The sequence below is a fragment of the Canis aureus genome, chromosome 11 (assembly GCF_053574225.1).
Source record: "Canis aureus isolate CA01 chromosome 11, VMU_Caureus_v.1.0, whole genome shotgun sequence".
Lineage (NCBI taxonomy): Eukaryota > Metazoa > Chordata > Mammalia > Carnivora > Canidae > Canis > Canis aureus.
Window position 1 is genome coordinate 8,110,782 of NC_135621.1, and position 27,589 is coordinate 8,138,370.

Genomic DNA, 27,589 nt, shown 5'->3' on the forward strand with positions numbered 1-27,589 from the left:
GGAAGTACACAGCTGGAAATGTGGGTGTGGTGGTCAAGAATGAGGTCAGCGTTAGAAAAACACACTTGGGAACAGTTATATTAACATGGCAGGTCAAAACTATGGAATAAAACGGGTGCTCCAGGGAATGTAGAGAGAAAAGGTGGGTGTAAATATGAAGTGAGAACATACAAAGTTAGGCCGATTCCCTCATTTACCTAGTGAACTCTTCACAGAATAAGTCCATGAACTGAAGTTGGCCTCCACAGTGTTCTCCACGCAACGAACGCTCTTATGAATGATGGTAAGGAATCACCCAAAAAATTCACGCTCTGAAGAGTCTGGGAAACACCTTTCTTTGTTACACGACTTTTCTGAACTTTTATATATCAACATGGATTGTTGTTCTTCAAGAGTGGACATCTGTGCAATAATTCTCAAATGGGACCAGGGAAGGAAGAGCTCTTTTTTTTTTTAATTTATTTTTTATTGGTGTTCAATTTACTAACATACAGAATAACCCCCAGTGCCGTCACCCATTCACCCCCACCTCCCGCCCTCCTCCCCTTCCACCACCCCTAGTTCGTTTCCCAGAGTTAGCAGTCTTTACGTTCTGTCTCCCTTTCTGATATTTCCCACACATTTCTTCTCCCTTCCCTTCTATTCCCTTTCACTATTATTTATATTCCCCAAATGAATGAGAACATATAATGTTTGTCCTTGTCCGACTGACTTACTTCACTCAGCATAATACCCTCCAGTTCCATCCACGTCGAAGCAAATGGTGGGTATTTGTCATTTCTAATAGCTGAGTAATATTCCATTGTATCTTAATGTCGCCTCACTTTTCTATCAGGTGCGATTTAGATCCAGGGATAGATGTCCTTGACTGAGCCTGGGGACACAGTAGCCTTCGCTCTTGGTAGCCTCGTGCCCGACTCCCAGAAGTCTTGTCAGGTAAAATTTGAGACTCTTGGGGAAAAAGCCACATAGTGCATCTCTCTCTCTGACTCCATTTTCTTTCCTGAAATGCACTCATTCATTCACAACAGTGCAGCAATTAAGGGGGTGGACACGGGGGGGGGGGGGGGGGAAGCGGCCTTGAGGAAAGCTAAGCTCTCTCCCGTTCCCTGCTCTCTGGCTTTCTCCATCCTGCCTCTTCTCTAAATAGTGTTCCAGGCAAGAGAACTCGGTGTTCCTGCTACCTTCAGCTGGTTCTGACGGGACGCTTGAGGGTTTTCTTGTTCTGGCTCTTGTTTTATTTCTGTATTTGCTGCCTTTCCGGAATGACTTTCCCTTATCACTAGGATCAGGGGAGAGAGGCACACAGGCTGCTCCAGTCCTAAGCCCTACACCAGACTCGAGCTTCAACAAGAGAAGACTTTGGCATGATTGCACTGGGACCTATGGCCAACATTCATTACTTATAGAATGTGCTCCTCTATCTTATCCTCGGTCCATAGATTTATTTATTCACCTTTTTGGGATTGGTAGGCAGGGTCCAGGATAGAACTTGAGAATTAAGAGTTTCCAGGTTTTGGTCATGCAGCTTCTTCTTCCTCACTGGGCTTCCCAAAAACCAGATTGAGTTTTAATGCACCTCTGTAGAATGCTGTTGCCCCTCTACAGCTACCCTGATGGTGCTCGTTGCACAAACAGGAGATCTCTCGGACATTTATAGGTGAAGAAGTCTATACTGGACTTTACATTTTTGCCACTTTGCAAACATTTGGACCAATGGTATGGAGTTAATTTAAGATGCCATTACTTTTGATGCGAAGGCCAAGGGTAGACAGTACCACCAACCTATCAAAAGTGTTCACAAAGCTAAAGCTCGGAAAAATTTATATTTATGGAACATGGTGAAGACAACAGAACTGGCCTTAGTTATATGTGAAAAATGGAGGCAATTGAGGAAGAGGCTAATTGGCTGCTTGAGAGCAAGGGTGTGATGCTGACAGATGACAAAGCAGAAGAAGTACTATTTTATTGCTATTTTACCTGTCAGACTGAGAAGGGGAAAATCGCCTTGAGAAAAACAAAGCACAAACAAACAAACAAACAAACAAACAAAAATAAAGCCCAAGATAGATGAAATCATTTCATATGGGGACTTGGCCACAATAAATGGGATCAAGTCCTCTGGCTTCAACAGATTACATGTTGAGCCCAAAAGTTCTCAAAAATGAGGCTGTCATAATTCTGTTAGGGATCTGGGAGGAAGTACAGTGAAGAAATGTGCCTAGAGATTGGACAAATCAAGGCAAATCAAGACCGATTTTCAGTGAGACGACGGATTCAGTCACCTGCGGAGGAGTGGCTTGGTATCAATCTGGAGTAAGATTCTAGAACAGGCCCATAAGGAAATGACTTGTGAGGGCTAATAAAGGAAAGCCCAGACCACTGGTGGTCTGCCTGGGTCCTCTAAGAGAGTAAAGCATGTCACTCCCAACCCTTTCCCATCCCTTTTTTGGTCCAAGTAGAAGAAATGCTCCAGGCAGAGTATCCATTTGGACTTCAGATCCAAATTGATACTTTTGGTTGACAACGAAGAACAGAAAGTAGTATAAATAAAAACAAGAAAATTAAAAATGATTGGAATGTCCACATAATTTAAAGAGTTTCAGTCCATTAGAGAATCACCATACCACAGCTCTGCAGGCAGGAAGGGTAGGGAGGGCTTAAGGATGCCCTCTTGATTGGGGGGTAGCCAGCAGCTCCACAGGGCACAAGTCAGCTCAGTTCTGGTGGTGTCACATGTGAATAGGGAAATATCACACGAGCAGGGCCAGAGTGGTGATGAGGGGCGCCCCACTAGCTCCCTGAAGAATGTATGAAGGAAACCAGGGATGTCTGTTCTGAACAAGATTTGTGGCGGATTGCATTAGGTGCCTCCTAATACCTGAAGGACCAACAAGTAGAAGACTAAGGGATCATACCTGGGTGGTCGGCATATGCCTCTCTTTTCTTCATCTTATTTATTCTTACTTTTAAAAATGACACAAGTGACATACGCTGCTTATGTAATACTAGAAAGTTTTGCTTGGGTTTTTGTTTTTTACAAAAGTTTCAAGAGGTAAATGTATATACAATAAATGCCTGAAGGAGAAGACTGTCATAACAAAGAGGAAGTCCAGGCCAGGGAATGCAGAGACACTGCTGGGTTGGGTGACACTGAAGAGTATCTACTGAGAAATAGAAGGAAAAAGGAGAGGGGAGATGAGAAGAGGGTGGGCAACCAAGTTTCAGAGAAGCTGACTGACAGTAGGACAAGAGATGATGGCGCATGAAAAGCTAAAAACCTATGGGACAGTCTCTTCCAGGAACAGCAGAAGTGAGAGGGAGAGAGAAACCAGGACATCGAACCATGAAGCAGGTGGACCAAGGTAAGCTAACTGGAGAGATGGCTGGGATGTCAGTAAGGACTTAGCCAAAGCCCAAGAGTATCTCCAAGAGGTCAAAGGAGAACAATCTCCTCTTCCAGAGTTTGCAAGGAACACTGGATGCTGTGATGGTCCAGCTGGAAAATGATGTCAGGGAGAGGGTGGGTGATCAGAAAAAGCAACCCCAGGAGGGAGGCCCAGAGGAGGGACTGATGGCCAAACAGGGGCTGTCGGGCACCGTTTGGTTAAGTGTGTTGACAACGGCATCATTCCATCCATGTGAGGTGCCTCTGCCATGAGGCCTGTATTCCCCTCTCTCCCTCGCACTCTGGTAAAGTTCAGTTACCAGTGTGAATTCTCAGAGTGTGGATGGGAGGGTAAAGGAAAAGAGGAACAATGTCACCAACAAAGTAAGGAGCATCATTTTCAACAGATAAACCACTTCACATTTTCATTGGGATTCGTAGTGTCAAAAGGAGAAACTCAGCCACTTAGCCTCCATGAAAGAGTAGGAATACCATTCCCATTTTTGACAGCAGAATGTACAGACAATAATATTTATACTACGGGCTAGTGCATTTAAAAAAATAAAAATCTTCAGGTAAGAAGAAAAGAAAAGAAAAATCTTCAGCTCTATACAAACTAGTTACTTAGAGTGCAACTCTTCCCCTCAAACTGTAAGAGAAAAACACACCTATAGTCACGCTCCTATATCTCACAGGAATGAAGAAGGAAAAAAAAATAATAAGAGGTAAATTCAATGGAAGAAAAACACACTCGAGAAAATCCACCAGGAACGTGTCATCATAGAGACACTATTGTCGAGTGTTCTTCTGGGGGCAAGGTTCAAGCTGTAAGCTTGTTCTTTCAATAACCCTGTTGGAGAGGCACTTCCTACTGCAACGCTGCTCCACAAAGCACTCGGGAGAAACACAATCCATCAAATCCCATGCTTCCGTGTCTCGATTTCTATGGACTTATTCAGATTTACATTTCGAATGTCTGGCATCGGTCACCAAGCCCCACACTCCTCGGAACAAGAGGCTCTTAGAGCGCAGGCACCCTAGTCCCATTGGCTGCTCCCATTCACAACTACCTCTCAAAGGAGAAACGCAGATGGAAGCTTTCCGCAAGCAAACCTTTAAAGCCTCTGCCTGGTGCAATTCAAGAGTGAGGTTCAGAAGCAATTAGGGAGAGCATTAATAGAGCCATTTGTTATAATTCGAAACATGAGTTTGCTGTTCAAAAGGCTAACTGCAGTGCTTGAAGCTAAGTGCTTCAAACTGCCCTGGGATCCGAGAGTTCTATATCCTAATTACAATCACGTTCCTTCAATCACAGATGAAAAAGTTCACACTTTCTCATGTTTGGCTGGGACCACTTAGAGTCATCCGCTGTAGCTGTGAGATCGCTTTCATGAGCATCAACATCATTCATTTGCTTTCCACATGAGTAACTCTCGGGAGCTACGGAGTCTTTGAAGAGCATCTATTTTTTGCCTTGAGGTCTGGTGGCGTCAGACGTCCCCATGAAGCCCACAGATGAAAACTATCTGAGTGTGATTTCATCGGGGCCTACAGTGTTCTCACCAAAGGGAGGACCCCCTGCGTGTGGGGGTTTCTCCATCTATGTGGCTTATTTATTTGCAGTTAAAATTGTCCTCATCAGGAATCTGAAGATGATGATGTATGATGCGTGTTCATCAGAGACTGACTGAGGGAACCTACTGGGACACTTAACCCCAAACCCAGCTCCCTGCCCGCACCGGTGTTCCTTCTCCTTGAGCAGCTGGGCACCGGCCACTTTGCCAAAGCTTTGAACTTCTCACCTTTCTGTGTACACAAGTGCCATCTCTGTTCCCTTGCTGGCTCGATGTTACTGATACCTTTAAACTGTGGAGAAAAGAGAAGGGTATCTGACGCCAGAGAGCTTTAGCCGTCTGGCAGCTAAGTGGGGTTCTCTCTCCTGTGAAAGGTTGTGTGGGGCCAGGCCACGTCCAGGAATGACTTAAAAAAATTCTTATTAAAAAGGTGATCGGGGATTCCTGGGTGGCTCAGCGGTTTAGTGCCTGCCTTCTGCCCAGGGTGTGGTCCTGGAGTCCTGGGATCGAGTCCCACGTCGGGCTCCCTGCGTGGAGCCTGCTTCTCCCTCTGCCTGTGTCTCTGCCTCTCTCTCTCTCTCTCTCTCTGTGTGTCTCTCATGAATAAATAAATAAAATCTTAAAAAAAAAAAAAAAAGGTGATCGTTCTAGGGGTAAGTGCGGAATCTCAGATTGGAGATTATGCTCGAAGCCCAGCATGTCAGCCAGACCTACCATGCAAACCCTTCAAGCAGTGCCGCGGGGTAGCCTGGGCGACCAGGCCTGTGCACCTGCCGAGGTGCCCCGCGTCCATGTAGAGCAAGCGTCGGCGCTGGACGGCTCCCAGGCTGGGAGTCTAACCGTGCACCCGACAAAGCGGGTGGAAGCACGACAGGAACTGCCACAGCCTCTTGCGAGTCCCCAGCTCGCTGCCTCCTCGGCTGCTCTCTCGGGGGATCATTAGGGAGAACGCTTGTCGAACACAGGAAGTTGAAGTCACTAACGTGATGCTAGAACTTACTGCAGATCGTTACCCATTAACTAGAGGGGCACACCATGCCAGGGATGCAGTGAAGGCCATTTCTTCATGAAGTCTTTGGACTTAGAAATCCTATCGGGTTGATCCCTTCATTTTAGGGCCGAAGAGAGCGAGATCTAGGGAGGTTGGGGCTTTGGCAAAACTGGAACCCATCCCACCTTTCACCTCAGGTTCCTTCTTTGATAGGCTATGCTTCTCCCTCCTCGTCGGACCATCGCTTCCTAGCTAAACTCCGGTTTGTTTTTGAACATTTAGGGACACTCGCTGATGCATTCTGCTCCCCTCGAAGAAAGGCCACGATTTTTCCCAATCGTGAATTCCTACCTTAATCCAGCATCTCTCTTTCTTCCTTCTTTTTCTTTTCTTCTCTTTCTCTCTCTCTTTCTTTCTTTCCTACCTACACTGGGTTTCTGCCCCATGCCAGTAATGACCACCCTCTCCCTTCTTTCCTTTGTAAAATCCAGTAATATTAAAAATGCTAACTCTGGTGAATTTCCCTCCAGACAATTACCAGGGACAAAAATAGTGAAATGAGAACAAATGGGAGTGACCCAGAAGAAAAGAGAGAGTGTGCACCCAGAGAGATCACTTACTCTGGAGCCAGTGTGTTGAGAGGTACCATCTGGGGACAGCAAAGTCCCCTGGCTTATGTCCTATATTGCCGAGAGGGGAAACCATGCGCTGAAAATCTAGGTATGCCCTAAATTAGGAAGAGGAGACCATGGCTGCAGATGCTCGACAGAGCTGAACCACCAATCTGAAGCAAAGCTGTCTCAACTTTGGGTAATAGCTGTACTGAACAAAACATTCTGAACACAGGGAGGGCTCAGCCTCTAAAGAAGCTTGAATTTTTTTTTTTAAGCCATAAACAATGGACTGAAATTAAACCCATGTGACCTGGAGCAGAATGAGAGCCCCAGTAACACCACACTTTTACTGATCAAATTAGAACTTCTAAGACCTTTCTTCCTCTCCCTTGTTCTCTTTCAACAGATACTCCCTGAGTGCTTCCCCTGTGCCAGGCCCAGACCGCAGGGCACCCAAGGGAACCGTCTGCTGCACAGAGCTTACAGCCTGGGGAGGGGCAGTGGTCATGCAGGAAGGGGATGGGGCATGCCGGAGGGCGAGGCTGGGAGGGACTGGCTGTGGGGAGCCACGTGGAAAGTGGAAAGTGGCCAGGGGTAGGCAGCAGGGGAGCAGTGCAGGCAGGAGCGACCGTGGGGGCCATGCCTTCAGGGTAGGGGTGTGATGGGCATGCATGAGGAAGACCAGATGGGGCGGGGGTGCCAGAGGGGGGTGCAGGGCCAGTTGGAGGACCTGACAGGGTGCGGGGGTACAGAGGAGGTCATATAAGATCAGAGACGAGCCCTAAGGCCTAAAGCAGAGGATGCGTCTTGTACACAGCAGATCACGCTGGCTGGGTGTGGAAGGCAGACTGGTGCAGGACAGAGCTGCTGGGGGTCCACGGCAGCCTGTCGCTGAAGTTCAAGGGAGAAAGGTGCTGGTCCTGACTGAGGGTTGGGTGACGGAGATCACGAGAAATGATATATTCGCAGTGTCGTCGGGAACCAGACCCGACAGGACTTGGGTCAGGCTGGATGGGAAGCCGGGGCGGTGGGGCTGAGGCCAGGTTTAGCTGGTGCCTCCACGTTCCAGGGACCGTTTCCCCGCAATTAACTGTCTCCTTCATATTCCGGGTCCCTGTGCACCTGCCATGTCGTGTGCACCAACCAGCCCAGGTGCACCTACTGGCCTTGGCCTTAAAGAATATTATAAAGCCCACAAGGGTTTCAGTGAGGTTATGGTCTTTTCAAACGACAATGCTATTTATAAGCAATTTTTCGGAGAGCCCAAGCAGACTTGAGCCCGCTTCTGGAAGAGCTTTGAAGGGATACGAAGCTAAGATTTGATTCCTGCCACAAATGAGCTCTGGCTTGTTAGGAGAGGGAAGGAGGGACACTCAATTATGCTGCAATATGAGAAGTGAAGCAGCAGCACAGAGGAGGAGGTCTCGGGGGGGTCTCCGGGACACAGAAGGGCACCGGGAACGGGTCTCTGGCCTGCAAAAGGACAAGGGACACAAGGAAAGACATCAGGCAAGCAGTGACACCTAAGTTGAGTCTTCTAGAAGACATGCCAGGGGGTTGGTGGACAGACAGGGAAGGGGGCATAGTCTGCTGCAAAGACAAGGGGCCGAGGACAGTTTAGTTCTGGTGGGGGGCGTTGAGTATTTATGGGCTGGTATTGCCAGGGCGGGCGGTATGCGGGCAGGGAGTGATGGGAGCCAGAGGCAAAGGCAGGCTGACAAAAAAGGCTACAGTCTGCACTGGATTCTGTGGAGAAGTCCGAGAAAGGCTTTCAACAGGGGGGCAGCAGCGTGGTCCCCCGAGTTTCAGCAGGCCTGGGGCCTGAGTGCATGGGAGCCAGTGAGGGCCCATCCCCACAGAGAGCCGTCGTGGGGCTCCTGGACGGAGGCCGCCACGAATGCTGCTGACGCACAGGGATGGAGAGGAGAAAGAGCCGTCCCTGTAGCCTAGGCTCCTAGCCATGGTCACAGGGTGCTCTAGTGGCCCCTCGAAACCGGGAACACAAACAAAGGCATCGGCTGGGAAAAGTCCTTTAATTTTGGACATTTTAAGTGTGAACACGGTTGCAGGATATCTGATGTGTTTAGACCTTACCTGCTTCCAGAAAGGATTTGAAGAGCCATGACACAAAGAGAAGATAAAATAAAAAATAAAATACACGTGGAGAATAAAACTAGGGAAGATCAGAGGCGCCTAGGAATTAAGTTAATACAAAAAAACATGTGCTGTTAAGGCTCTCCACGTTCCTAGAAGGGGTCACAAATGCTTCCTAACAGCAGAGACAACCCCCGCCCCCCAATCGGTTTACTCATCTCAGGGCCCAACATGCAAACACCGCCCTGCTCCACTTGCGCCCCGGCCTTTCCCTGACATGCCCGCAGAAGGGAGACGCTCCCCGCGGCGCTAGGAAAGAGGACTCGGGCTGTTGGGGTGGTCCCGGCGGTAACCGCAGCACCCACGGCCCAGAGCGGGGCCCAGGAACCTGCACCAAGGGCAGCTCCGAGCCTTAGGACAGAAGTTCAGACAGAAAAGCACTGAAGGGAGTCCCGGGGGTGGGGGCAGCCCCAATCCAGGGGTGCACCCGGGAATTCCTGGAGGAACTGAGAACTCCAAGTCCTCCCTGTAGCGTTCCTCACAGCAGGATCTTTCAAAAGCACCGAAAGGCAACCGGTTCCTGGTTACGCCGTCCAGCAAGTACACGGAGATCAACAGGCCGCGTGCCAAGCTGCGGGCCTGGAAAGCGGCCTAGGCTCGGGGACACGGGGGGAGAGGAGGCGCCAAGTCTCAGCAAAGTCAGAAGGCTGACCCTGGCGTCCTGCAGAGACGAGGGACGGTGAGGTGACCAGACGGAGGCTCTCATAGGTGTGCTTCGAGAACAGTCTGCTTTGGGCCCGTCCGGGCGAAGCGGGAGACGGAGGCGCAGGAGGTGGCCGGCGGAGTGTGGGGTGTGCAGAGGCTGGCTGAAGGGCGCCCCGTGGTGTGGGCTGCATTTCAGGGGCCGGAGAGAGAGCATGGCTCGGAGAGTGAAATCCTGGAAGCCACCGGAGACGTGGCTTCCAGGGGGTGAAGACTGAGTGGTGTTTAGGGCAGCTGCCTTGAGTCCCCGTCTGTAAGGAGGAGCTCTAGTTAAGGTCTCACTACCAGCTGCTCTAACAGATGAACCCTACAGATCCCAGGGGCCTAGTGGGATACATGCTTACTTCACATATGAAACAAAAAGTGCACTTGGCAAACCTGGAGGTTGGGGGAGGGAGTCCTAGGGAATTAGGTGGCCAGGTGTCCCACCTGCCTCAGCACGCGTTTCCCAGGCCAACCGTGTTGACCAACCCCTCATCGGCAGAATGGGGAGAAACAGAGGATGGTGTGCATAATAGTTTCCTAGGACTGGCATAAACTACCACAGACTCAGGGGCCTAAAGTAACAGAAATTGGCTCTCTTACGACTGTAGAGGCTAAAAGTCTGAAAGCAAGTATCAGCAGGGTCGTGCTCCCTCTGAAGGCTCTAGAAGAGAATCCTTCACTGCCTCTTCTAGCTTTTGGTGGGTCCTGGCAATCCTTGGCGTTCCCTGACTCGTGGCCCTTAACTCTAGTCTTGGCCTCCCCCTTCACGTGTCATCTTCCCTCTGTCTCCCTAACCTCTCATTGCCTTATAAGAAAAACCAGTCGTTGGATTTAAGGCCTGCCCTCATCCAGTATGATCTCATCTTAATTTGTATCTTAACTGCATCTGAGAAGACCCCATTTTCAAATAAGGTCACCTTTATAGATTCCAGGTTTAGGACTCAGATGTACGTTTTTAGGGGATGCAATTAAATCATTACAGCATATAGGAGGTTTTTGTGGGTCAGGTCTGAGAAGTGGCACACATCACTTCTGCTCACAACCGCCCCCCACCACCACCACTACCACGGAAACATCACCATGCAGCCAGACCGAACTACGCAGAAGGCTGGCGAGGTAAGTCCCCGTGCCCAGGAGGAAGGGGAAAAGTGTTTAGAGAGCAAGCCAGCCAGCTCTTCCAAAAGTAGAGTAAGGTAGGGAAGTGAACTGTATTCCAAGGAAGTGGTGGAGACAGGGTCAAGGCCGTGGGGGAGGACAGAAACGTAGCCCTGGGTCTGGTTTGGAGAGGAGATGGGACCAGAACAGTGGTGGAAGTAACCTGTGTACCCCCAATGCTAGACGCAGCATGTAAACTTGTGTGAAATGCCAAATGCTAAAAGAAAAGGTGGCTGGGGTTTGTCTGGCTCTGTCAACCCACTAGTCTGATTTCATAGAGGCCTGCCCTGGAACATACTTACCTTGCGCAGCTCATCCCATGTTCTCATGGGCCCACACTGCATATGTCACGCACAGATATGTTGGGAAAGTCACGAGTGCTGTTTCTCTTCCAAGCACCGCTGGACGTTCCCAGCGTGGTTGGCCTGAGAGTTCTTTTTTTTTTTTTTTTAAAAAGATTTATTTTTATTTATTTATGATAGACACGGGGCGGGGGGGGGGGGGCAGAGACACAGGCAGAGGGAGAAGCAGGCTCCATGCCGGGATCACGACGCGGGACCCGATCCCGGGACTCCAGGATCATGCCCTGGGCCAAAGGCAGGCGGCAAAACTGCTGAGCCACCCAGGGATCCCCTGGCCTGAGAGTTCTTATAGAAATATTAGGTCAAGACCCCGGGGTGGTACAGTCGGTTAAGCCTCTGACGCTTGGTTTTGGCTCAGGTCATGAGATCGAACCCCACGTCAGGCTCCAAGCTCCGTATGCAGTCTGCTTGAGATACTCTCTCCCTATGGCCCTGGCCGCCTCCCCGGCTCTCTTGCATTCTCTCTAATAAATAAATAAATCTTAAAAAGAGGAGAGGAGAGAAGAAAAGAGAAGAGAAAGGTCGACCAGAAGACTGCCTGCTGACAATGCAGGAAAATAGTTAGGAATGCCTTCGCATCACCTAATTACACGTTCGCTACAGAAAGCACAGCGACCTGCGACAGGACAGCGTCTAGCTCTTTCTGACGTGGCCTCAAAGGTTCCGGCCGTTAAGTCCACACTATATGGGAATGAGGAGGTTCTCTACAGGAGCCTAAGTTCAGGAAAAGAGAAAATATGTGCGTGCGGGTGTTCTTCCGTGGAACACCGCTTGAGCCTTCTGAGAGGCAGCATCACAACGGCCACGACGTGCCGACGGGGCCTAAGGCAGTACCTCGTGAGGCAGCACCTGCTGCTCAAGCGCAGGGCAAGGGATACGGCTGTGCAGCCACCCAGAAGCCAGTCTTATGGCTTGAACAAACTGCACCCGCCTGAGAGACTGCTCATCATCTGAATCACTGAGTTCAGCGACTCTGGAGCCCAGCGTGAAGGCTGGCTCGTTAGGTCTTTTTATTTGACATTTATTCAATGTCATCTATAGACAAAAGCACTTATGTGAAAATATGGTGCTGAAAGCACGTACGGGGGTTTTTAAAAACTTCATAGAAAACCCAAGGTGACTGAGATGGAGAATAATAATAGCGTTAATAATTATCATTATTATAGTAATAAAAACGCTTATTGAACAATTACTAGATGCCAGGAACTGCCCTTAGCATTTTACACACTTACAATCCCCTACCAACATTATTATAGATAAGGCATCTTATTCTCCCCATTTCACTGATAAAGACTCAAAGGCACAGAAAGGTTGGGTACGTTAAGGTCACACAGCCCTATCCAGGGTAGAGCCAGGACCAGAACCCAGCTAAGCTGTCTGCAGAGTGCTCTTACCGGTTTCACAAACTGAGACTTTGCTATACGATTTCATTTAAAGGAAGGGTCTAAAAAGTGAATACAATCTAGCCATTTTTTTTGAAAGACTGAAATTGAGAACTGGAGCAGCCTGTTTGGAAGGGCGACCCTATGTCGCTGGTGGCAATTATGGCTCTGACGCGGCGGCTCAGATTTACAAAGCACATGATTGAGGGCGTGGGGGAGAGGGGGACTACATAAACCTTGACACAGAAAAGAACCAAACTCTGGTGGGAGGCAGGGGGTAAGGAGAGAGATGAATCAGTGTGAAAATCTACTGCATGAATCCAATTCCTGCAGGCAGGTCTGATGGCACCTGATAGGGAAGAAGGTCCCACGCTCCAACCGTGAAAGGCTCCTTACTGCCTGGCACGCCACTGGAAGAGAGAAGCGAGGATCCAAGAGCTGGGTGGTCAAGCTCAGCCCAGCGTCCAGGGTCAGGCAGGCTGGGGGCCCAGCAGCATGATTGAGGGCTTCTTGTGCTGCTTGGCTCCCTGGGAAGCATGACCTTGACTTCACAGCTAAGTCTTGCAAGGAAAAAAAACTACTTTTTTGTTTGTTGAATGCCTGAGAGCCTGGAGGCTTTTTAAAGGGCTTTGCTGGGGAGGGGGAAGAAAAAAAAAAAAAGTAAAAAAGACTTTTTCTGTGTTACTTGGAGACAACCACTGCTTGCCAAAATACTAGGTTAAAAAAAAAAATCACAAAGCTTGAGAGCTGGAAAGAATATTAGAAGCTGCCTAGCGTGCCTCCAGTGCACCTAAAGTACAATTATAAACAACATGCAGACACCCCCTCAACACACATCTCACCCTGGTCTTATAGTTTGTGCTGACTTGAATTCAGCATGTTGTTCAGATCCAATCTGGTAAGAATATAGTTTTAGACTCCAGAGCTAACATCTGGCAGCAGTGTTGGGTAAGCTGAATTGTACTCAGGAATGTGATCTGAAAAGTTCGTAACACATGCTTTTGCATCAGTCCCAGAGGTAATGTACCCTTTCATACTCAAGTCATCTGTACTGTAATGCAAAGTGTATTTTACCTTGCATATTTTTGTGATGATCTAAGACATACTAAAGTGGTAAACTCTATTTATAGTGCTAGTAGTAATAGCAGTAATCATAATATACTGATAATCAATATTAATAACTAACATTTATTAAATGCTTTCCATATGGCAGAAAGGCACTCGTCTGAATTCTTCAGATGCATTCAGTCAGCATGTAGGAATGCTTTTACATACACTGTGTGTTTTATTTCTTTATTTTACTGATTGCCAGCCTCCCCCCAGGAACATGCAGGCTCTGGGAGGACAGGGTTTTTTTTTTTTTTGTTTCCATTATTAACTGTGTATCTAGTTCCCACAATACTGTCTGGCACACCGGGGACATGCAGGTATTTTCTGAATTGAATTAACTCATTTAATCCCCACAGTGACTCTATGATATAGGGATGGTTCAAGTTTCTTTTCTTTTTTTTTTTTTTTTTTTTTAGATTTTTATTTATTTATTCATGAGAGACACAGAGAAAGAGGCAGAGACACAGGCAGACAGGCAGAGGGAGAAGCAGGCTCCCTGCAGGGAACATGCAGGACTCGATCTCGGGACCCCGGGATCATCACGACTCGAGCCAAAGGCAGATGCTCAACCACTGAGCCGCCCGTGTGCCCCTCAAGTTTCTATTATGTGGATGTGGGAACTGATACACAGAAGGGCTAAATGGCTTGCTCAAGGTCACACAGTCAGTGACGGAGACCTGGGATTCGAGCCCGGGGCCTCCTGGCTTGAAACTGCACTTTTAACCAATACTGAGTATTTCTGGCTATTTTAATACAGACAACAGCTAAGATGCACTCAGTGCTTACTCTGTACCGGCCCCAGAAGATAAACACCTAATATACACTCTCATTTAATACCCACCTGGGGGGACTTTCTAAAAAACTAAAAACTGTCAGGCTTCTCTTAGGCTTACCGAATCTGCATTGTTGAAGGTGTTCTGGAAGCCTTTCCTCTGAAAGCCCTCCGGGTGATTCTTAGGTCACCACTCTGGGAACCACTGGCCTAGCCCCAATCCCCTTTTTACTGATCAGGAACCGGAAGTTGCCTTTCTCACGTTCCCACTGATAGCCAGCGGCAGAGCTGAAAGGAGAACCCGGGTTCCCTTCTCCTCCTTCCTCTTCCGAGATTTTGCTTGGTGTGTGCTCAGTGGCATGGGCTGTTTCTAGCAGGGAACAATCTTCCTGCCCCACTATTCCTGTCCACTAACAGTCTGCTGAGCCACCACCTGCCTTAGGGCATTCTGAAGAATATTTCATTTTCTCCTTGGTTGAATTTTTTTTTTTAATGTTATTGAGATAAAAAAAGTCTAAGTACAGAATCCCGAAGCAATGAAGAAACCAAGGTTTCTGGAGTGCGGATGCTTGGCGTCGCCCTTGGTTGCCCCCCTGAGACGGTAGCAAAAAGAGCACTGGGTTGGGAGCCTGGAGACCAGGAGGTAAACTCTAAGCTTGTCCCAAACTGTGATATGGTCCAAAATTCACATCACTCTCTGAGCCTCAGGTCCCTGGCTTTGGAAGCAAGTAGAGCTGAAAAAGATCTTACTGATGGATCTCAGAGATGTCGTCCACAGCTTGGAAATTCTGTGGCCAGCCAGTCACATCCGGCTAGAGGCTGCCCTGCCCGGCTCCATTTTCCAACCCCGTCTTATCAGCTTAGATGCCAAGAGACAGATGAGATGCCTCAAACCACAAGCCCAGAGCAGCTTTTCAGTTGCCACCCCTGATGAGGCTCGGCCCCCTGAGAACCTGTTCCAGAGGCTTCCCCAGCTCTGAGCCTCCTGGGAGGCCATGACCTGGGCTCCTGGGAGTTTCCTGCTCAGTGCTGACCTTCAGGCCCTCAGAGGCCCTGACTCAGGGACCCCAGCACTTTGTGTACCAGTGAGCAGTAAGGCTGAGCGTTTCTCAAAGCTTAACTCCTTTCTTACTCTACTGACCTAGCAGCTCACAGGCTAGTGGCTGCCTGGGGGCCTGGGCACTGGGCACCACCTATCCCACAGTATCACATACTGCTCTCCAGTTGAGGAGTACACTCTCTGTTTTTTTTTTTTTTTAATTTTTAAAGATTTTATTTATTTATTCATGACAGAGAGAGAGAGAGAGAGAGAGAGAGGCAGAGACACAGGCAGAGGGAGAAGCAGGCTCCATGCAGGGAGCCCGACGTGGGACTTGATCCCGGGTCTCCAGAATCAGGCCCTGAGCTGAAGGCGGCACTAAACTGCTGAGCCACCCGGGCTGCCCATACACTCTCTGTTTTTAAACACTGTCCCCCAGCACGATGCCCACTAATGCTACCGTAACCACTACCACTGTTGGTAGGACACCTGCGGCTGTCATCACTGCCACCACCAGCACTCCTGCCACTTGGTTGGTGGGGCCAAGGAAACTGCCTGGGATCAGTTTCATGTTTCTTTTGTTTCTTTTTTTAAAGATTTTTATTTATCTATTCATGATACACACACACACACAGGCAGAGACAGGCAGAGGGAGAAGCAGGCGCCATGCAGGGAACCCAACATGGGACTTGATCCCGGGACTCCAGGATCACGCCCTGGGCCAAAGGCAGGTGCTTAAACCACTGAGCCACCTGGGCTGCCCCAGTTTCATGTTTCTACCCTCAACTGGCTCCACACTTCCAGGTTCTCTTTGACTCATGCCTCTTCCAGAACCCCTCACAGAGGGTTGCAGTGCATCAGAGATCTAGAGTAGCAGCCGGCCCCACTTCCTCTGGAGGGAGGAGGAGGAGTTTCTTCTCAGGTCATGATCTGCTATGGTCTTGATTCAACTCAGCTTCATACCTCAGAGACTGGGGGCCCTGATGTTTGACTCAACATTCATTTGTCTTAGTGACATAAAAGGGAGGAGGGTTATTAAAAGAAAAAGAAAATGTGAAATAAAAAATTAGACATAAATCTAAAATAACATTTTCAAGGAGTGGCTAAAGGAGACCCACAGCTAAAGTGCAGGTGGATCTGAGGGGAGGATGATTCAGGACTCAGAACGGGGTAGTGGGTAAGTGCACGCACTTGGGACTCACGGGCTGGAGTTTGAATTCTAGCCGCACAATGAACAGATTGACTTTGGGCAAGGGACGGGATCTCTCTAAGACGTGGGTTAGTCATCTGATAAATTAATAGCCTCCTTCGTGGCACTATGGACCTGAACTGGTATGCCATTTAAAAATCTCTACAACATAACTATGAGAATTAAAAAATGATCTCAAAAAAACAGAACATGTTTTGCTAAAACACCAGGTAGTCCTACCCTTGCCTGGTTAATGTCATCTTTCTTCTTTAGCACGAAATGAGTATTGCTTCCTGTGACGAACTTTCTAAAGACAAACATACGCGGTATGCCATTTACTTGCAGGCTTTTTCATTATTCAAATATGCTCTCAGAGATGAAAGTGGATCACGGGGCGACTGCTAGTTCTTTGCTATCTGACAATTTAAGCTGAACTTACTGCATCTCTTCTAAGACTAACAGTGACAAAATTAAAGTAACAGAAGAGATCACTGGTGTTTGGGCATTAAAGATGATGACATCCAAGTTGCAGCTTCACCAGCTCAATGGGGGAAACGTATCAAAAACAAAGACACCGTCACTACGTGAACCTAACATGAGTTCCGTTCTCAATGTCCAGTGGTGGCTGAAGCTGCTAGATGTTCATCGGAGTAAATTCCCTTGGTCCTGGGAAAACAAATTAGACTACATGTCCCAGTAGCCTTGTTTTCTTGGCGTGGCACACATCTGAATCGTAGCCAGTGGCAAGCATGCACATTTGATAGGTGCCTCTTCTGAGCCAGGGCCATTGAAGCTGCTCCCCCTCCACACACTTGTCCCTTTCCAGCTGACTGGATGGAGACGCGCCCCCAGAAACCATGGAAGCCAAGTGTTAAAGAGGACAGGGCCTCCTACACCCGGGTCCCCAGATGCCTGCAAGAAACAAAGCTACTGCTTCTATAAACTAGTGAATTTGAAGATCTGTGTTTCCACACTTAGCCCACCTGATACACCATTGTACAGCAGGGAACAGCTGTACTTTTCCTTATACGAATCACGAGATCATTAATCTCTTAAAAGACGGAAAAATGAGGGGCACCTAGGTGGTCTCTGTCAGTTAAGCATCCAACTCTTGATTTTGGCTCAGGTCATGATCTCAGGGGTTGTGAGGTCGAGCACTGTGTCAGGGTCCGCGCTGAGTGTGGAGCCTGCTTAAGATTCTCTCTCTCCCTCTCCCTTTGCCTCCTCCCTCTCTCTAATAGAAAAGGAAAAAGGAAACATCACAATATTTTAAAGATTCCCCCAAAGCCACTAAAACATGGTGCTTAATGGGGACCCTGAAAAATCAAATTACTTAGTACAACACTTTTACTAGGTGGAGATACAGTTGATGCACAAATATTTCCCCTAAGAGAGAACCCAGTATTTTCCACGGCAGCTGCATCTGCGTACAGCTTTCGCCGAGTGTGTACCAAGCACGAAGACAATAAAGCAGTTCATATTACCGAGGGGCTACCATGGACCGGTCTCCGAGGTGAGCGCTTCCTTCGCATCTGCTCATCTAATACTCCCTGGGAAGTGGGTGCGACCATCATCTCCATTTACAGGCAGCGAAACTGAGGCACGGGAAGCAGGAGATGGGCCCGATGTCACAGACGATGAAAAGCGGCAGAGCCAAGATTTCAACTCAGCCAGTCCCAGCCCGTTTCTAACCACTGCCCTGTCCTCCTGTGGTTGTCACTGCTGTCCCCAGTCACGGAGAACAACCCTCACTGCTCTCCCCCATGTCTCACAAATACCCAAGGAGCTCTTGCACCAACACAAATTACTTTTCCACATGACTAAAAAACTCTCGTTCATCTCGGTTTCTCTCATCCCTTCAAATGTGGTTCTGAATCCCTTCACCACTCTGGTCTCTCTTTGGAATGTTCCTGTTCATTCGTGCGCATATTGAATTGTGTCACTCAGAGACTTCATGTGTAAAATAAGATTCATAATAGTTCTTCCCCCAAAAGAGTTGGTGTAAGGATTAATCAGGTTATTCACGGAAAGCCCTAGAAACCAGAAAGAGTGCCTGAGACAAAATAAGCCAACAAAAACCATTAGGTATTATTTTGCCTTCTACCTCAAAGGCATCATCCCAGGATTACATGAGGTTCTGGTGTCTACACCACACTACTGACCAGACTAAATTTATTGTTCACTTAAGTACATTTTTTAAAAATGTGAGCCACTGGTAAGCTTGGGCTCTTGGATCCTGGTAGTTTTTTCCCTCCTTCAGCTGGTAGCATACTTTACCTTCACTGTTGTTCAACTTCAACTGGTTAGTTTTAGCCCACTTTCCCAAGTACTAAAGGTCTTTTTGTACCATGTTAGCTCATCTTTCCTGATTTTACATGATCAGTAACTTAGCTGATTGAACCCTAAGACTCTTGGTGATGGCTGAAGTGGCCCAAAGATACAGCCTTGGGATTCTATGGTGGCAAGTTCCCTGGTGACAGTGACCTACTGTTTCATTCCCAGCAATCAGGGATACATAAAGTCACATCTTGACCACAACTGTTTCATGCTAGTGTTTTTTTTTGTTTGTTTGTTTTAAATATATTATTTATTTATTCATGAAAGAGAGAGAGAGGCAGAGACACAGGCAGAAGGAGAAGCAGGCTCCATGCAGGGAGCCCGATGTGGGACTCGATCCTGGGTCTCCAGCATCAGGTCCTGGGCCGAAGGTGGCGCTAAACTGCTGAGCCCCCCGGGCTGCCCCCACTCTAGTGTTTCTAAGTGCAAATATCCCATTTCTACAAATACCGTGAGCCTTTCCCGCCCAGCACCTCCTTGCGCTGGGAGTAGAGGAAAGTTGATGGGTGGGATGGTGCAGCCACAGCCAGAAGTACACTCATCCAGGGGCCCAACCGTAAGAGTCCAAAATTCCACACTGGGGCATGCCTGCCCCAGTGCAGAGACAGGAATCCTAGCCTGGTGCACGATGGGACGGGGGCTTCAGAACTACCCAACAGTCAGCAGGAGTCTGAAATCAGGAGCTGGATCAAGCAAGAAATCCTTCTTCTCACTTGCACTTTTCAAGGAAGAGGACCTGTGTTCCAGGGTATCAGGCTGGCAAAAGGAAATGGCAGCCAGCTAACGGAGGGGCAGGCAAGGCCCCTTCCCCTCAGGCAGCAGCATCGAGGAGCATTAGGGGCAACATCACCATAGAAGATCCCTGCAGGTCGGGTCTGGCTGCAGCAAGGGATGGCACGATGTCTGGAGGCCTTCAGAGTTGACACTTTAGCCTCAGGCCAGAAGAGCTATAATGTTTAAACCCTGAGGACACAGGGACTCCCTCCCAGCTCTCTCAGATGCCCAACGGTAGACTTCAGAGCAGGGATTCCTCTGTATTTCAGAATCACCTGGAGGGCTTGCTAAAATAGACTGCTGGGCCCCATCCACTGGGGTTCTGATTTAGTAGGTCAGGTTCCACCTGCTGCTGCTGGCTTGGGCACCACCATACTTTGAGAACCACTGATTTGGGGCAAAGGGTGTCAGGGACAGGTTAAAAAAAAATCCAAAGGGAGGAGACAGGAAGAAAACCCAGAGGGAGAAGGGCCTCTTGGGTACCCTCTGTGTAGACAGTAAGTGGCTTGATAGGAAAAGTAGAGACTGTTTTGAGCCACCCCAGTCTCTGTGTATTTGTGAACATCTGACAGTAACGTTTTCTTTCTGCTATTACCTTCTACAGGTTATGGTATAGATAAGGGATAATGTAAATATATACTAAAAAGATGGGGGCTGTGTAGTAAAAAGGTAGACATGACAATTCAACTTTCATAGTAGAGAATGGTGGTTAATTTTCATTTCTCTCTATACTGTTTTTCATATACCTGTGAAACAGGAAGAGGTGTGGTGAACTGAATGTAGTCAATGGAAGAAGATCAAATATATTTCTGAACTCAGAGGAAGGCCACCATCAAAGTAGCAGGTCACTGGCAGGTATGGATAGATGAACCACTTATTAATAAGTAGTTTCATCTTTAAAAAAATAAAAAATAATAAAAAAATAAGTAGTTTCAGGAAGGTTCTGTACTGGGCATTTATGGCCATGAACATAAAAAGGAACAAATAGTTCTTTACGTTCCCTAGGGTTGGAGGAAGCTAGGTAATGTTTCCTTGTCTTACCACCAGTAAAGGGGGGAAGGCTGCGAGAGGAAACACTACCGAGGTGTAATTGTTAATTTTTTTTTAAAGATTTTTTTTTTTTAATTTATTTAAATACACACACACAGAGAGAGGCAGAGACAGAGGTAGAGGGAGAAGCAGGCTCCATGCAGGGAACCTGATGTGGGACTCGATCCGGGGTCTCCAGGATCACGCCCTGGGCTGAAGGTGGCGCTAAACCGCTGAGCCACCTGGGCTGCCCTGTAACTGGTTTTGAATTTAGAAATATCAGGCTTGTCTAATACTGATACTTCCTATCCTCAAGAAAACTCAGACTTGCCAGAAGAATTCACTTCAGAATGGGTATGGAAAGCTTTAAGTTACATGGCGGGGGGGGGGGGGGGGGGGATGGGGGGGGCGCGTGGTAATTCTGGATATTTGAAAATGAGGGAAAGAGAAATGAAAGAAAAACATCCTGGCTGGACAATTAGTGGAATGCCTGTTCACTCCCGCAGAGAGAGCTACATCATGAACACATCTGACCTTCCTGATCTCCTAGGAGGACCGTCAACATGACAAAATGGGGGTCTGAATTCATGGCAGTCATCTTTTATAAGATGGTCCGCCGGGCAATCCAGAAAATGCTTACTTTCAATAGATTATCATCAAAATGAAAATACAAAATTTACAGTGGTCTCTGGGACCTTTGGAAGTGGGTAGCAGCCCTCATTTTGAGAAAATATTCCTTGTATCATGTATTAATGAATGAATGAATGAATGAATGGGACCACCCAAAGCTTATCTGCCTGACTACTGCGATGCATTTAAAATAGCTTTAAGTGCAGCCATCCCCTCAGCTATGCCCCATAAACCATTTTAGGTGAAATCAAAGATGCCACTGATCATAAAGTATGTCATCGTTTTATATCCAAATAGCAAAGAAAAAAATGTGAATTAGAAACCCTTGATTTTAGAGATGTGAAAATGTGAAAAATAACAACAACAAAAAAAACAAAAACCCTTGTGAGTATTAGCAGGGATGGGAAATCCCAGGGTACAGTGCATTCATTAAGAAAACAGTGCTCTGACTCGAGTCTTGGGCTGGATGGCAGGCAGCCCCGCTCCTTGGGGGATGTGGGACCTTGGGCCAATCTCTTTGCCTCACCGTGCTTCAGTGTACTTACCTGCTACTCACAATGCCTACTTCTCACCCCATTACTAAGAGAAATTAGGACTCCCTGTGAGGTTACAGTATTAAATGTGTGCCGAGCGTTTATTAGATGTCTTACTGCTTCTCTTACTATAAATTTGGCAAGAGTGGAATCATCAGGTTAACAAATCTTAATTGGTTTTCTTTAATCTGAATGAGTTCATGTAGCCTCAGTTGCCAAACTTTGAGACACTGTTTGAAATGAGTGGTAACGGCTTTGCTTCCCTTAGTGTCTTAGCTCTCTAGAAATAAAATGAAATCATCTTCTAAATGAAGTCAAAGCATCTTCCTCAACTGAAGAATCGCTCAGAGCCCTAAGGAGCCAATGACTCAAACACAATGGGTGATAGTTTGCATATTGCTTTGCATTATATTTGCATACTACCAGTTCTTTTTTGCTTGAAATGAAAACCCGCCCATCCATCTGCTTCTTTCCTGGTCCCTTATGATCCCCTAGGTGTTCAGTTGGCTGCCTTTGCCTAGGAAAAATAAAGCAACTGCCATGCGTCAAGTAGTTATTGCATGTTCCTCTTTGGGTCATTACCTCTGCTGAAGAAAGAAGGGTAACTCGGTCCCGGACTGTGCACCTGGCATCAATGTGGACCATCCTACACCAAGGGTAGCCACTGTCTCAAAAACCACTGAGCCACAGACAACCTGAGGCACCTCTTCCTGAATACAACTTCCAACAGGCACATGCCTGATGGTGAATCAGATCGTTCGTAGCTCACTGTACAGCCCAGCAACTAGTTCCCGATCGCCAGCAGCTTCTGAATCAAACCACTGCAAAGCCTCTCTTGAGTGTAATTCTGGGGCAGTGGACCCAAGACAAAGATTTGCTTTCACTCCCCAAATCGTCAAGATTTAAAGTAAACATACAGCAGCCGTATCTGGCAATAATAATAATAATAATAATAATAATAAACCAACCCAGCATCTAATTAATCAGGGACTTGTTGCTAGAAACCTCTATCAGTTCTAATCATCTGGTTAAATTCAACCCTCAGATTGGTAACTACTTGCCCACAAGTGATAATGGACTTACATTTATGTAAGTCTGATCAGAGTTCACTTTGTTGCTATTTCTTGGGAGTAACTATTTTTGTAAATTCAAATAACCTATAAAATGGTATTAGCACATAAACGAGGCAGTGAGCCTACTTAAGAGGATATTGAAAATCTGTTGTTCATACAAGAGCCGAAAACAGAACCGTAGTAAGTGTCCTATAAGCCATCCTTTAGATCATGTATACAAATAATAACTCCTAGTGCTCTTAGGTTTCTATATGACGCATGACCCATACACGAACAGCAAACCCAAACAATCAGCCATAAAACCCCAAATTCAGATCTGGACACGAGAGCTGGAACACTACACATGTAGTTAAGCTTATTAGTTTTTTAAAGATACCATTTTATCATAGAATAATTTGTGTGTGTGCACACTTTACAGGTTCAAGAAGGATAAAAGTACTTATTAGGCATTTCAAGTTATTGGGAAGAACCTTGTAAAACACCATACTTTTATGAACATTTAGAAACACAGGAACCTGTGTCACAGTAATATTTCAAAAACTCGAAGGAGGATAAAAATTACCAAAAAAAAAAAAAAAAAAATCAACACGTATAGCATCACTTTACGTTCCAAAAGTGTCACTCCTCATGGGATAACCTATAGGATGCTAGAAACTTCAGGAATTATTTACTTCACCACCACCATTTTTATAGATGAGGAGGTCAAGATCTGGTCTAGAAGCAGAAGGGGTTGAGGGGTGGGGGTGGGGCACAGGAGAGTAAGAGCCCAGAAAAGGACTGGCAGGTCCTGGACAGGGCACTGGAGCTTCTGGGAAGTAGGACGGAGGCGCTGGCTGGGTAAGCGGCTCTATTAAAGAGCTTGGAAGAAAACTATGTTCAAAATGAGGAGAAGGTCTGGGGGAGGACTTGCAGCCATGAAAAGAATAATCCAACATGAAGATACTCTGGGCCCAGAAGCTGGGCCACCTTCTGAGTCTGAGATCATCTGGTGAGAGGTGCTTCCCTGAGATGAGGGGTGGGCCCCGTCCCCAGGGACGAGGGCATTCTGTTACCTCCCTCATCACTGGAAGGGCTGGCAAAGCAAACTCATTTCAAAGGGCGTGGAGCTAGACATAAAGACAAAGGTGAACACGAGTGCAACAGCTCAATCACTGACTCAGTCTCCCCCAGAGCGGAAGGCCATCACTTCTTTATCTGCTCATCCATTTCCAAACAAACAGCATCCAGAACAGAACAACAAGCCGAGGCCAGCTCCTCAGCATGTTGTCTTAAAAGGCCCGAAGATTGAGAATTTCCATTTTTGAGACGCTCAACCCCTGGGGTGGAGAAGGAAAGGAGAAGCAGCAGATGTGCTGAGCATCCTCCACTCGACCTGACCCCAGAGATGCTGTCTCGGTCTGTGTAAGTGCCCTGGCTGGCTGACGTCTGGGACCACTACTCCCTGGGCTACTTGTCACCTGGCTCCCAGCTGGGCTTGTCCAATGGGAAGCCCTGGCCAGACGGGGGTTGGCGGGGGGAAGAGAAAGAAGTCAAAGTACCTCTCCCATCTCCTGCCATTTCTGGTGAGGGCTCTCATCAGTGACCCCGTCTCCTGGGCTCTGATGCAGCAATTCCTCCCTGCATCCTGCAGGCCTTAGGCAGTAAATGCCTTTCTGAGCCACAGTGCTCCTAGCGGGCTCCCTTTCACTCCTTCATCCAGTTGACCCACCTGAGCAGGAGTCTGTCCCCTGCTAGGAATCTGACAGGACACTAAGGAATGGAAGCCATGAGATACATATGGCATCCTATAGATATTTCCATTTACCCAGCACAATGCTATGATGAAATGGAGATTATCTTATAGAGTTTAATGGAAACCCACATGCATATTAAAAATAAACAGACCTTCAGAAACCATCAATTGTCAAACCCCCAAATACTGCTGCCTTGGAAGTCCAGTCTCCCTTACTCTCTGGAATATTCAGTGGAAAGACTAGGAGAGGATGATGAAACTAGAGGAAATGAAGAGTCCCGAAGCTCTCCAGCTTTGTAAATGGAAGTAAAAGTAAGGTAAATTCCTCTGCTGCTGGAGGGAGTCCCTCTTCACCAGGACCTGATGTTGACAGGGTAGCGGGGGGGGGGGCAGTGGGGTCGGGCTTGGGCAAGCAGGGATGTTGGAAGAGGGCACATGACTGAGGAATGGGGGCATCCTGAGACCAAAGACTGCACAGGGAAATCACTCGTCCTCCGAGGACATCTTGCACAGAGTCTAGTACTCTGATTGCTTTCAACACAAAGAGTCAGTCTTTAGCAAGAAGCTAACATATGTTATTACTGAAGGGGCAGAGAAGTACGTGATACATATAAGAACACTTTCCACAAAGTCTGTAATTTTTAAATTCCCTGCACGTGAATTTAAAGCGAGGACGCAGCAGTTATTTAAAATAAAACCCAAGTTTATCTTATTCTCAGTAATGCTGGATAGAGTACGGGTTAACCATAATCTCTTGGCCAAAATTCCTTGCAGCTGAGCCCAGAAAAGAGGAGAATATAGCCTCAGAGGGCTTGTGCATAAAAGGAGAAACTCCTGGACTTCTGGGAGGGACAGAGCAAAGTCACTGAGCAGAAGTGGAACCAGCTGTGGAGTCCTCCTGGGTCCCTTCCAAACACCCACTTCATTCAAATCCCTCTCCTCCCTCCTCTCATGCTTATGTTGTGTGTCTCTGCTAAGCTTTCTGGGGTCAAAAAACATTTGGATGCTACCTGTTTAGATCGCCACAGGTATTAATCACAGGTCTATACGTGAACTGCTATCAGGGACAAGTAGAAGACAGCCTTTACCTTTTCATACCAGCCTGATAATTCATCTTAAATGCATTTTATACAGATGTAGAAGGATCGATCATATTTTCCCATATCCCATCCCAAGCAGAATTATTTTATTGCCAATCATTTAATTCTTTGAAAAAAGAAAAAAAATTATTGAAGGCATATGAAACCAGCAAGAGTCAGAGACAATCTGCTTACCTGCTGTCCCCAGCATTTGCCACATACAGCTTCCCCAAAAGGCAAACCACGATGAGCGCCGTGCAGCCACCAGATATATTATATGAACTCCTCTCTCGTTCTATTTGTAGGTCCTGGAGAAGAAAACAAAGTCAGTGCTGGATTGTACAGGAACTCGTATCAAAGACTTTCTTAGCCTCACTCCCCTGACACAGCTCTCAGAGTCTGAATGCGCTTCAAAGATGGGACAAGAAAATCTTTAGTGCTCTCCTACCACCTGAAGATCATTTCTCACTGAGGACACCGACAGAAAACTGTCGTCTATTAGACCATCTGCAGACCAGAGATAGGGAACAAGGGATGGCAAACAGATCTAATCAGAACAAAAGCGAGAAAAAGGAAGCCAACTGTGTTCAATAAATATTATAACTCGTGGGAAATTTAGTCTTTGTGTGGACTGCTTGAGCTGCCACAGGAGAACTACAATAGGCTGAAAATGACAACTACTTGAACCCGAGCAATGTTTTTAACCCTAAAGTCTCCAATAAACAGTTACTTTTACAGTGAGCTAAGAGGAGTGACTTGGAGGACAGTGTCCTCTATTCAAAGCAGGTGGGAGTCAACTCCGGGTCTTATTAATCAAAGATAGAAGCTCCCAAGCTCTGATCTGACTTCATCTTCCGACAGCCACTGATTCACAACAGTGACACAATCACAGCAGCATCCAATATTCACTGAGCACGTCTTCTGTGTCAGGCAGGGCGTGAAGCACTGTACATAGAGATCTGAGCTGATCCTACGATCCTGTTATTAACCTCAACGTTCGGACGCAGAAGAGGGGGCGGTAACTTGCCCCTATTTACCTGGTTGGAGTTTGGATTTCTTTTTTTTTTTTTTTTAAGATTTATTTATTTATTCATGAGAGAGAGAGAGAGAGAGAGAGAGAGAAAGAGAGAGAGATTGAGGCAGAGACACAGGGAGAGGGAGAAGCAGGCTCCATGCAGGGAGCCCGACGTGGGATTCGATCCCGGGTCTCCAGGATTGCGCCCTGGGCCAAAGGCAGGCGCCAAACCACTGAGCCACCCAGGGATCCCCGGAGTTTGGATTTCAAGCTCATTCTCCTCCTCCAAAGCTTTATTATTACCTGCCGCCTAATGAGGCCTTCCCAAGAAAACTAAAACCAGACCAAGACTTCCACTGACAGATATGTATCATCCAAGACAGAGGTCTTTGCAAAATTCTGTGTCAGTGACAGACGCACAGGTTCCGTGACCTCAGAAAAATGTGAGCTGAGCTAGGAAAAGACACTGAATGTTGGCTGAAATAATGCCAAATGTTCCATAGTAAAGGCCAGGTAGGGTGGAGGGAGGGAGAAGGAAGCTGGTAAGGAAGTGGTGCCCTGGCTGATTCTCAGGATGCTCCCGAGGGCCAGGGCACTTCGTGGTTCTTAGAAACCCACGGAGTTAGCACTCTGCTGCTTCAACCAGCCTCCTCCTGGAGAAGGGAGGAGATAATCCAAGTAGCCCAGCGTTTATCAGCAAATGCTTGGCTCCGGAGGTGGTCATACAAGGTCAGATGAATCACCAATGAGAAACTGGCAACAGGAGAAGAGCCTAAGCCAAGGAGACAGATGAAGATCAGCGTGCTGTTAAAAAGTCAGTAGATAAAAAGTACAAGATCTAGGAGAAACTGACGGGGGGATCAACTGGGTAAGGGCGAGGGGCGGGGGTAAGAACCTGTGTATGCGGGGTGCGGGAGTTTGGAAGTGAAGAAAAACTGCATTTAGGGAGCGAACAGGCAAGAACACCGAA

At 47.4% G+C, this 27,589-nt stretch overlaps 1 protein-coding gene across 4 annotated transcripts in view; it reads right to left on the bottom strand.

Moving 5' to 3' along the window:
• The window catches only part of PPM1H (protein phosphatase, Mg2+/Mn2+ dependent 1H), a 259,566-nt gene that overhangs the window by 98,310 nt on the left and 133,667 nt on the right, over positions 1–27,589 (bottom strand). For all 4 annotated transcript variants that reach the window (XM_077913646.1, XM_077913649.1, XM_077913648.1 and 1 more), the window contains exon 4: positions 25,800–25,912. In XM_077913646.1, coding sequence (XP_077769772.1) covers positions 25,800–25,912 — 113 coding nt within the window. The remainder of the gene's footprint in view (positions 1–25,799; positions 25,913–27,589) is intronic.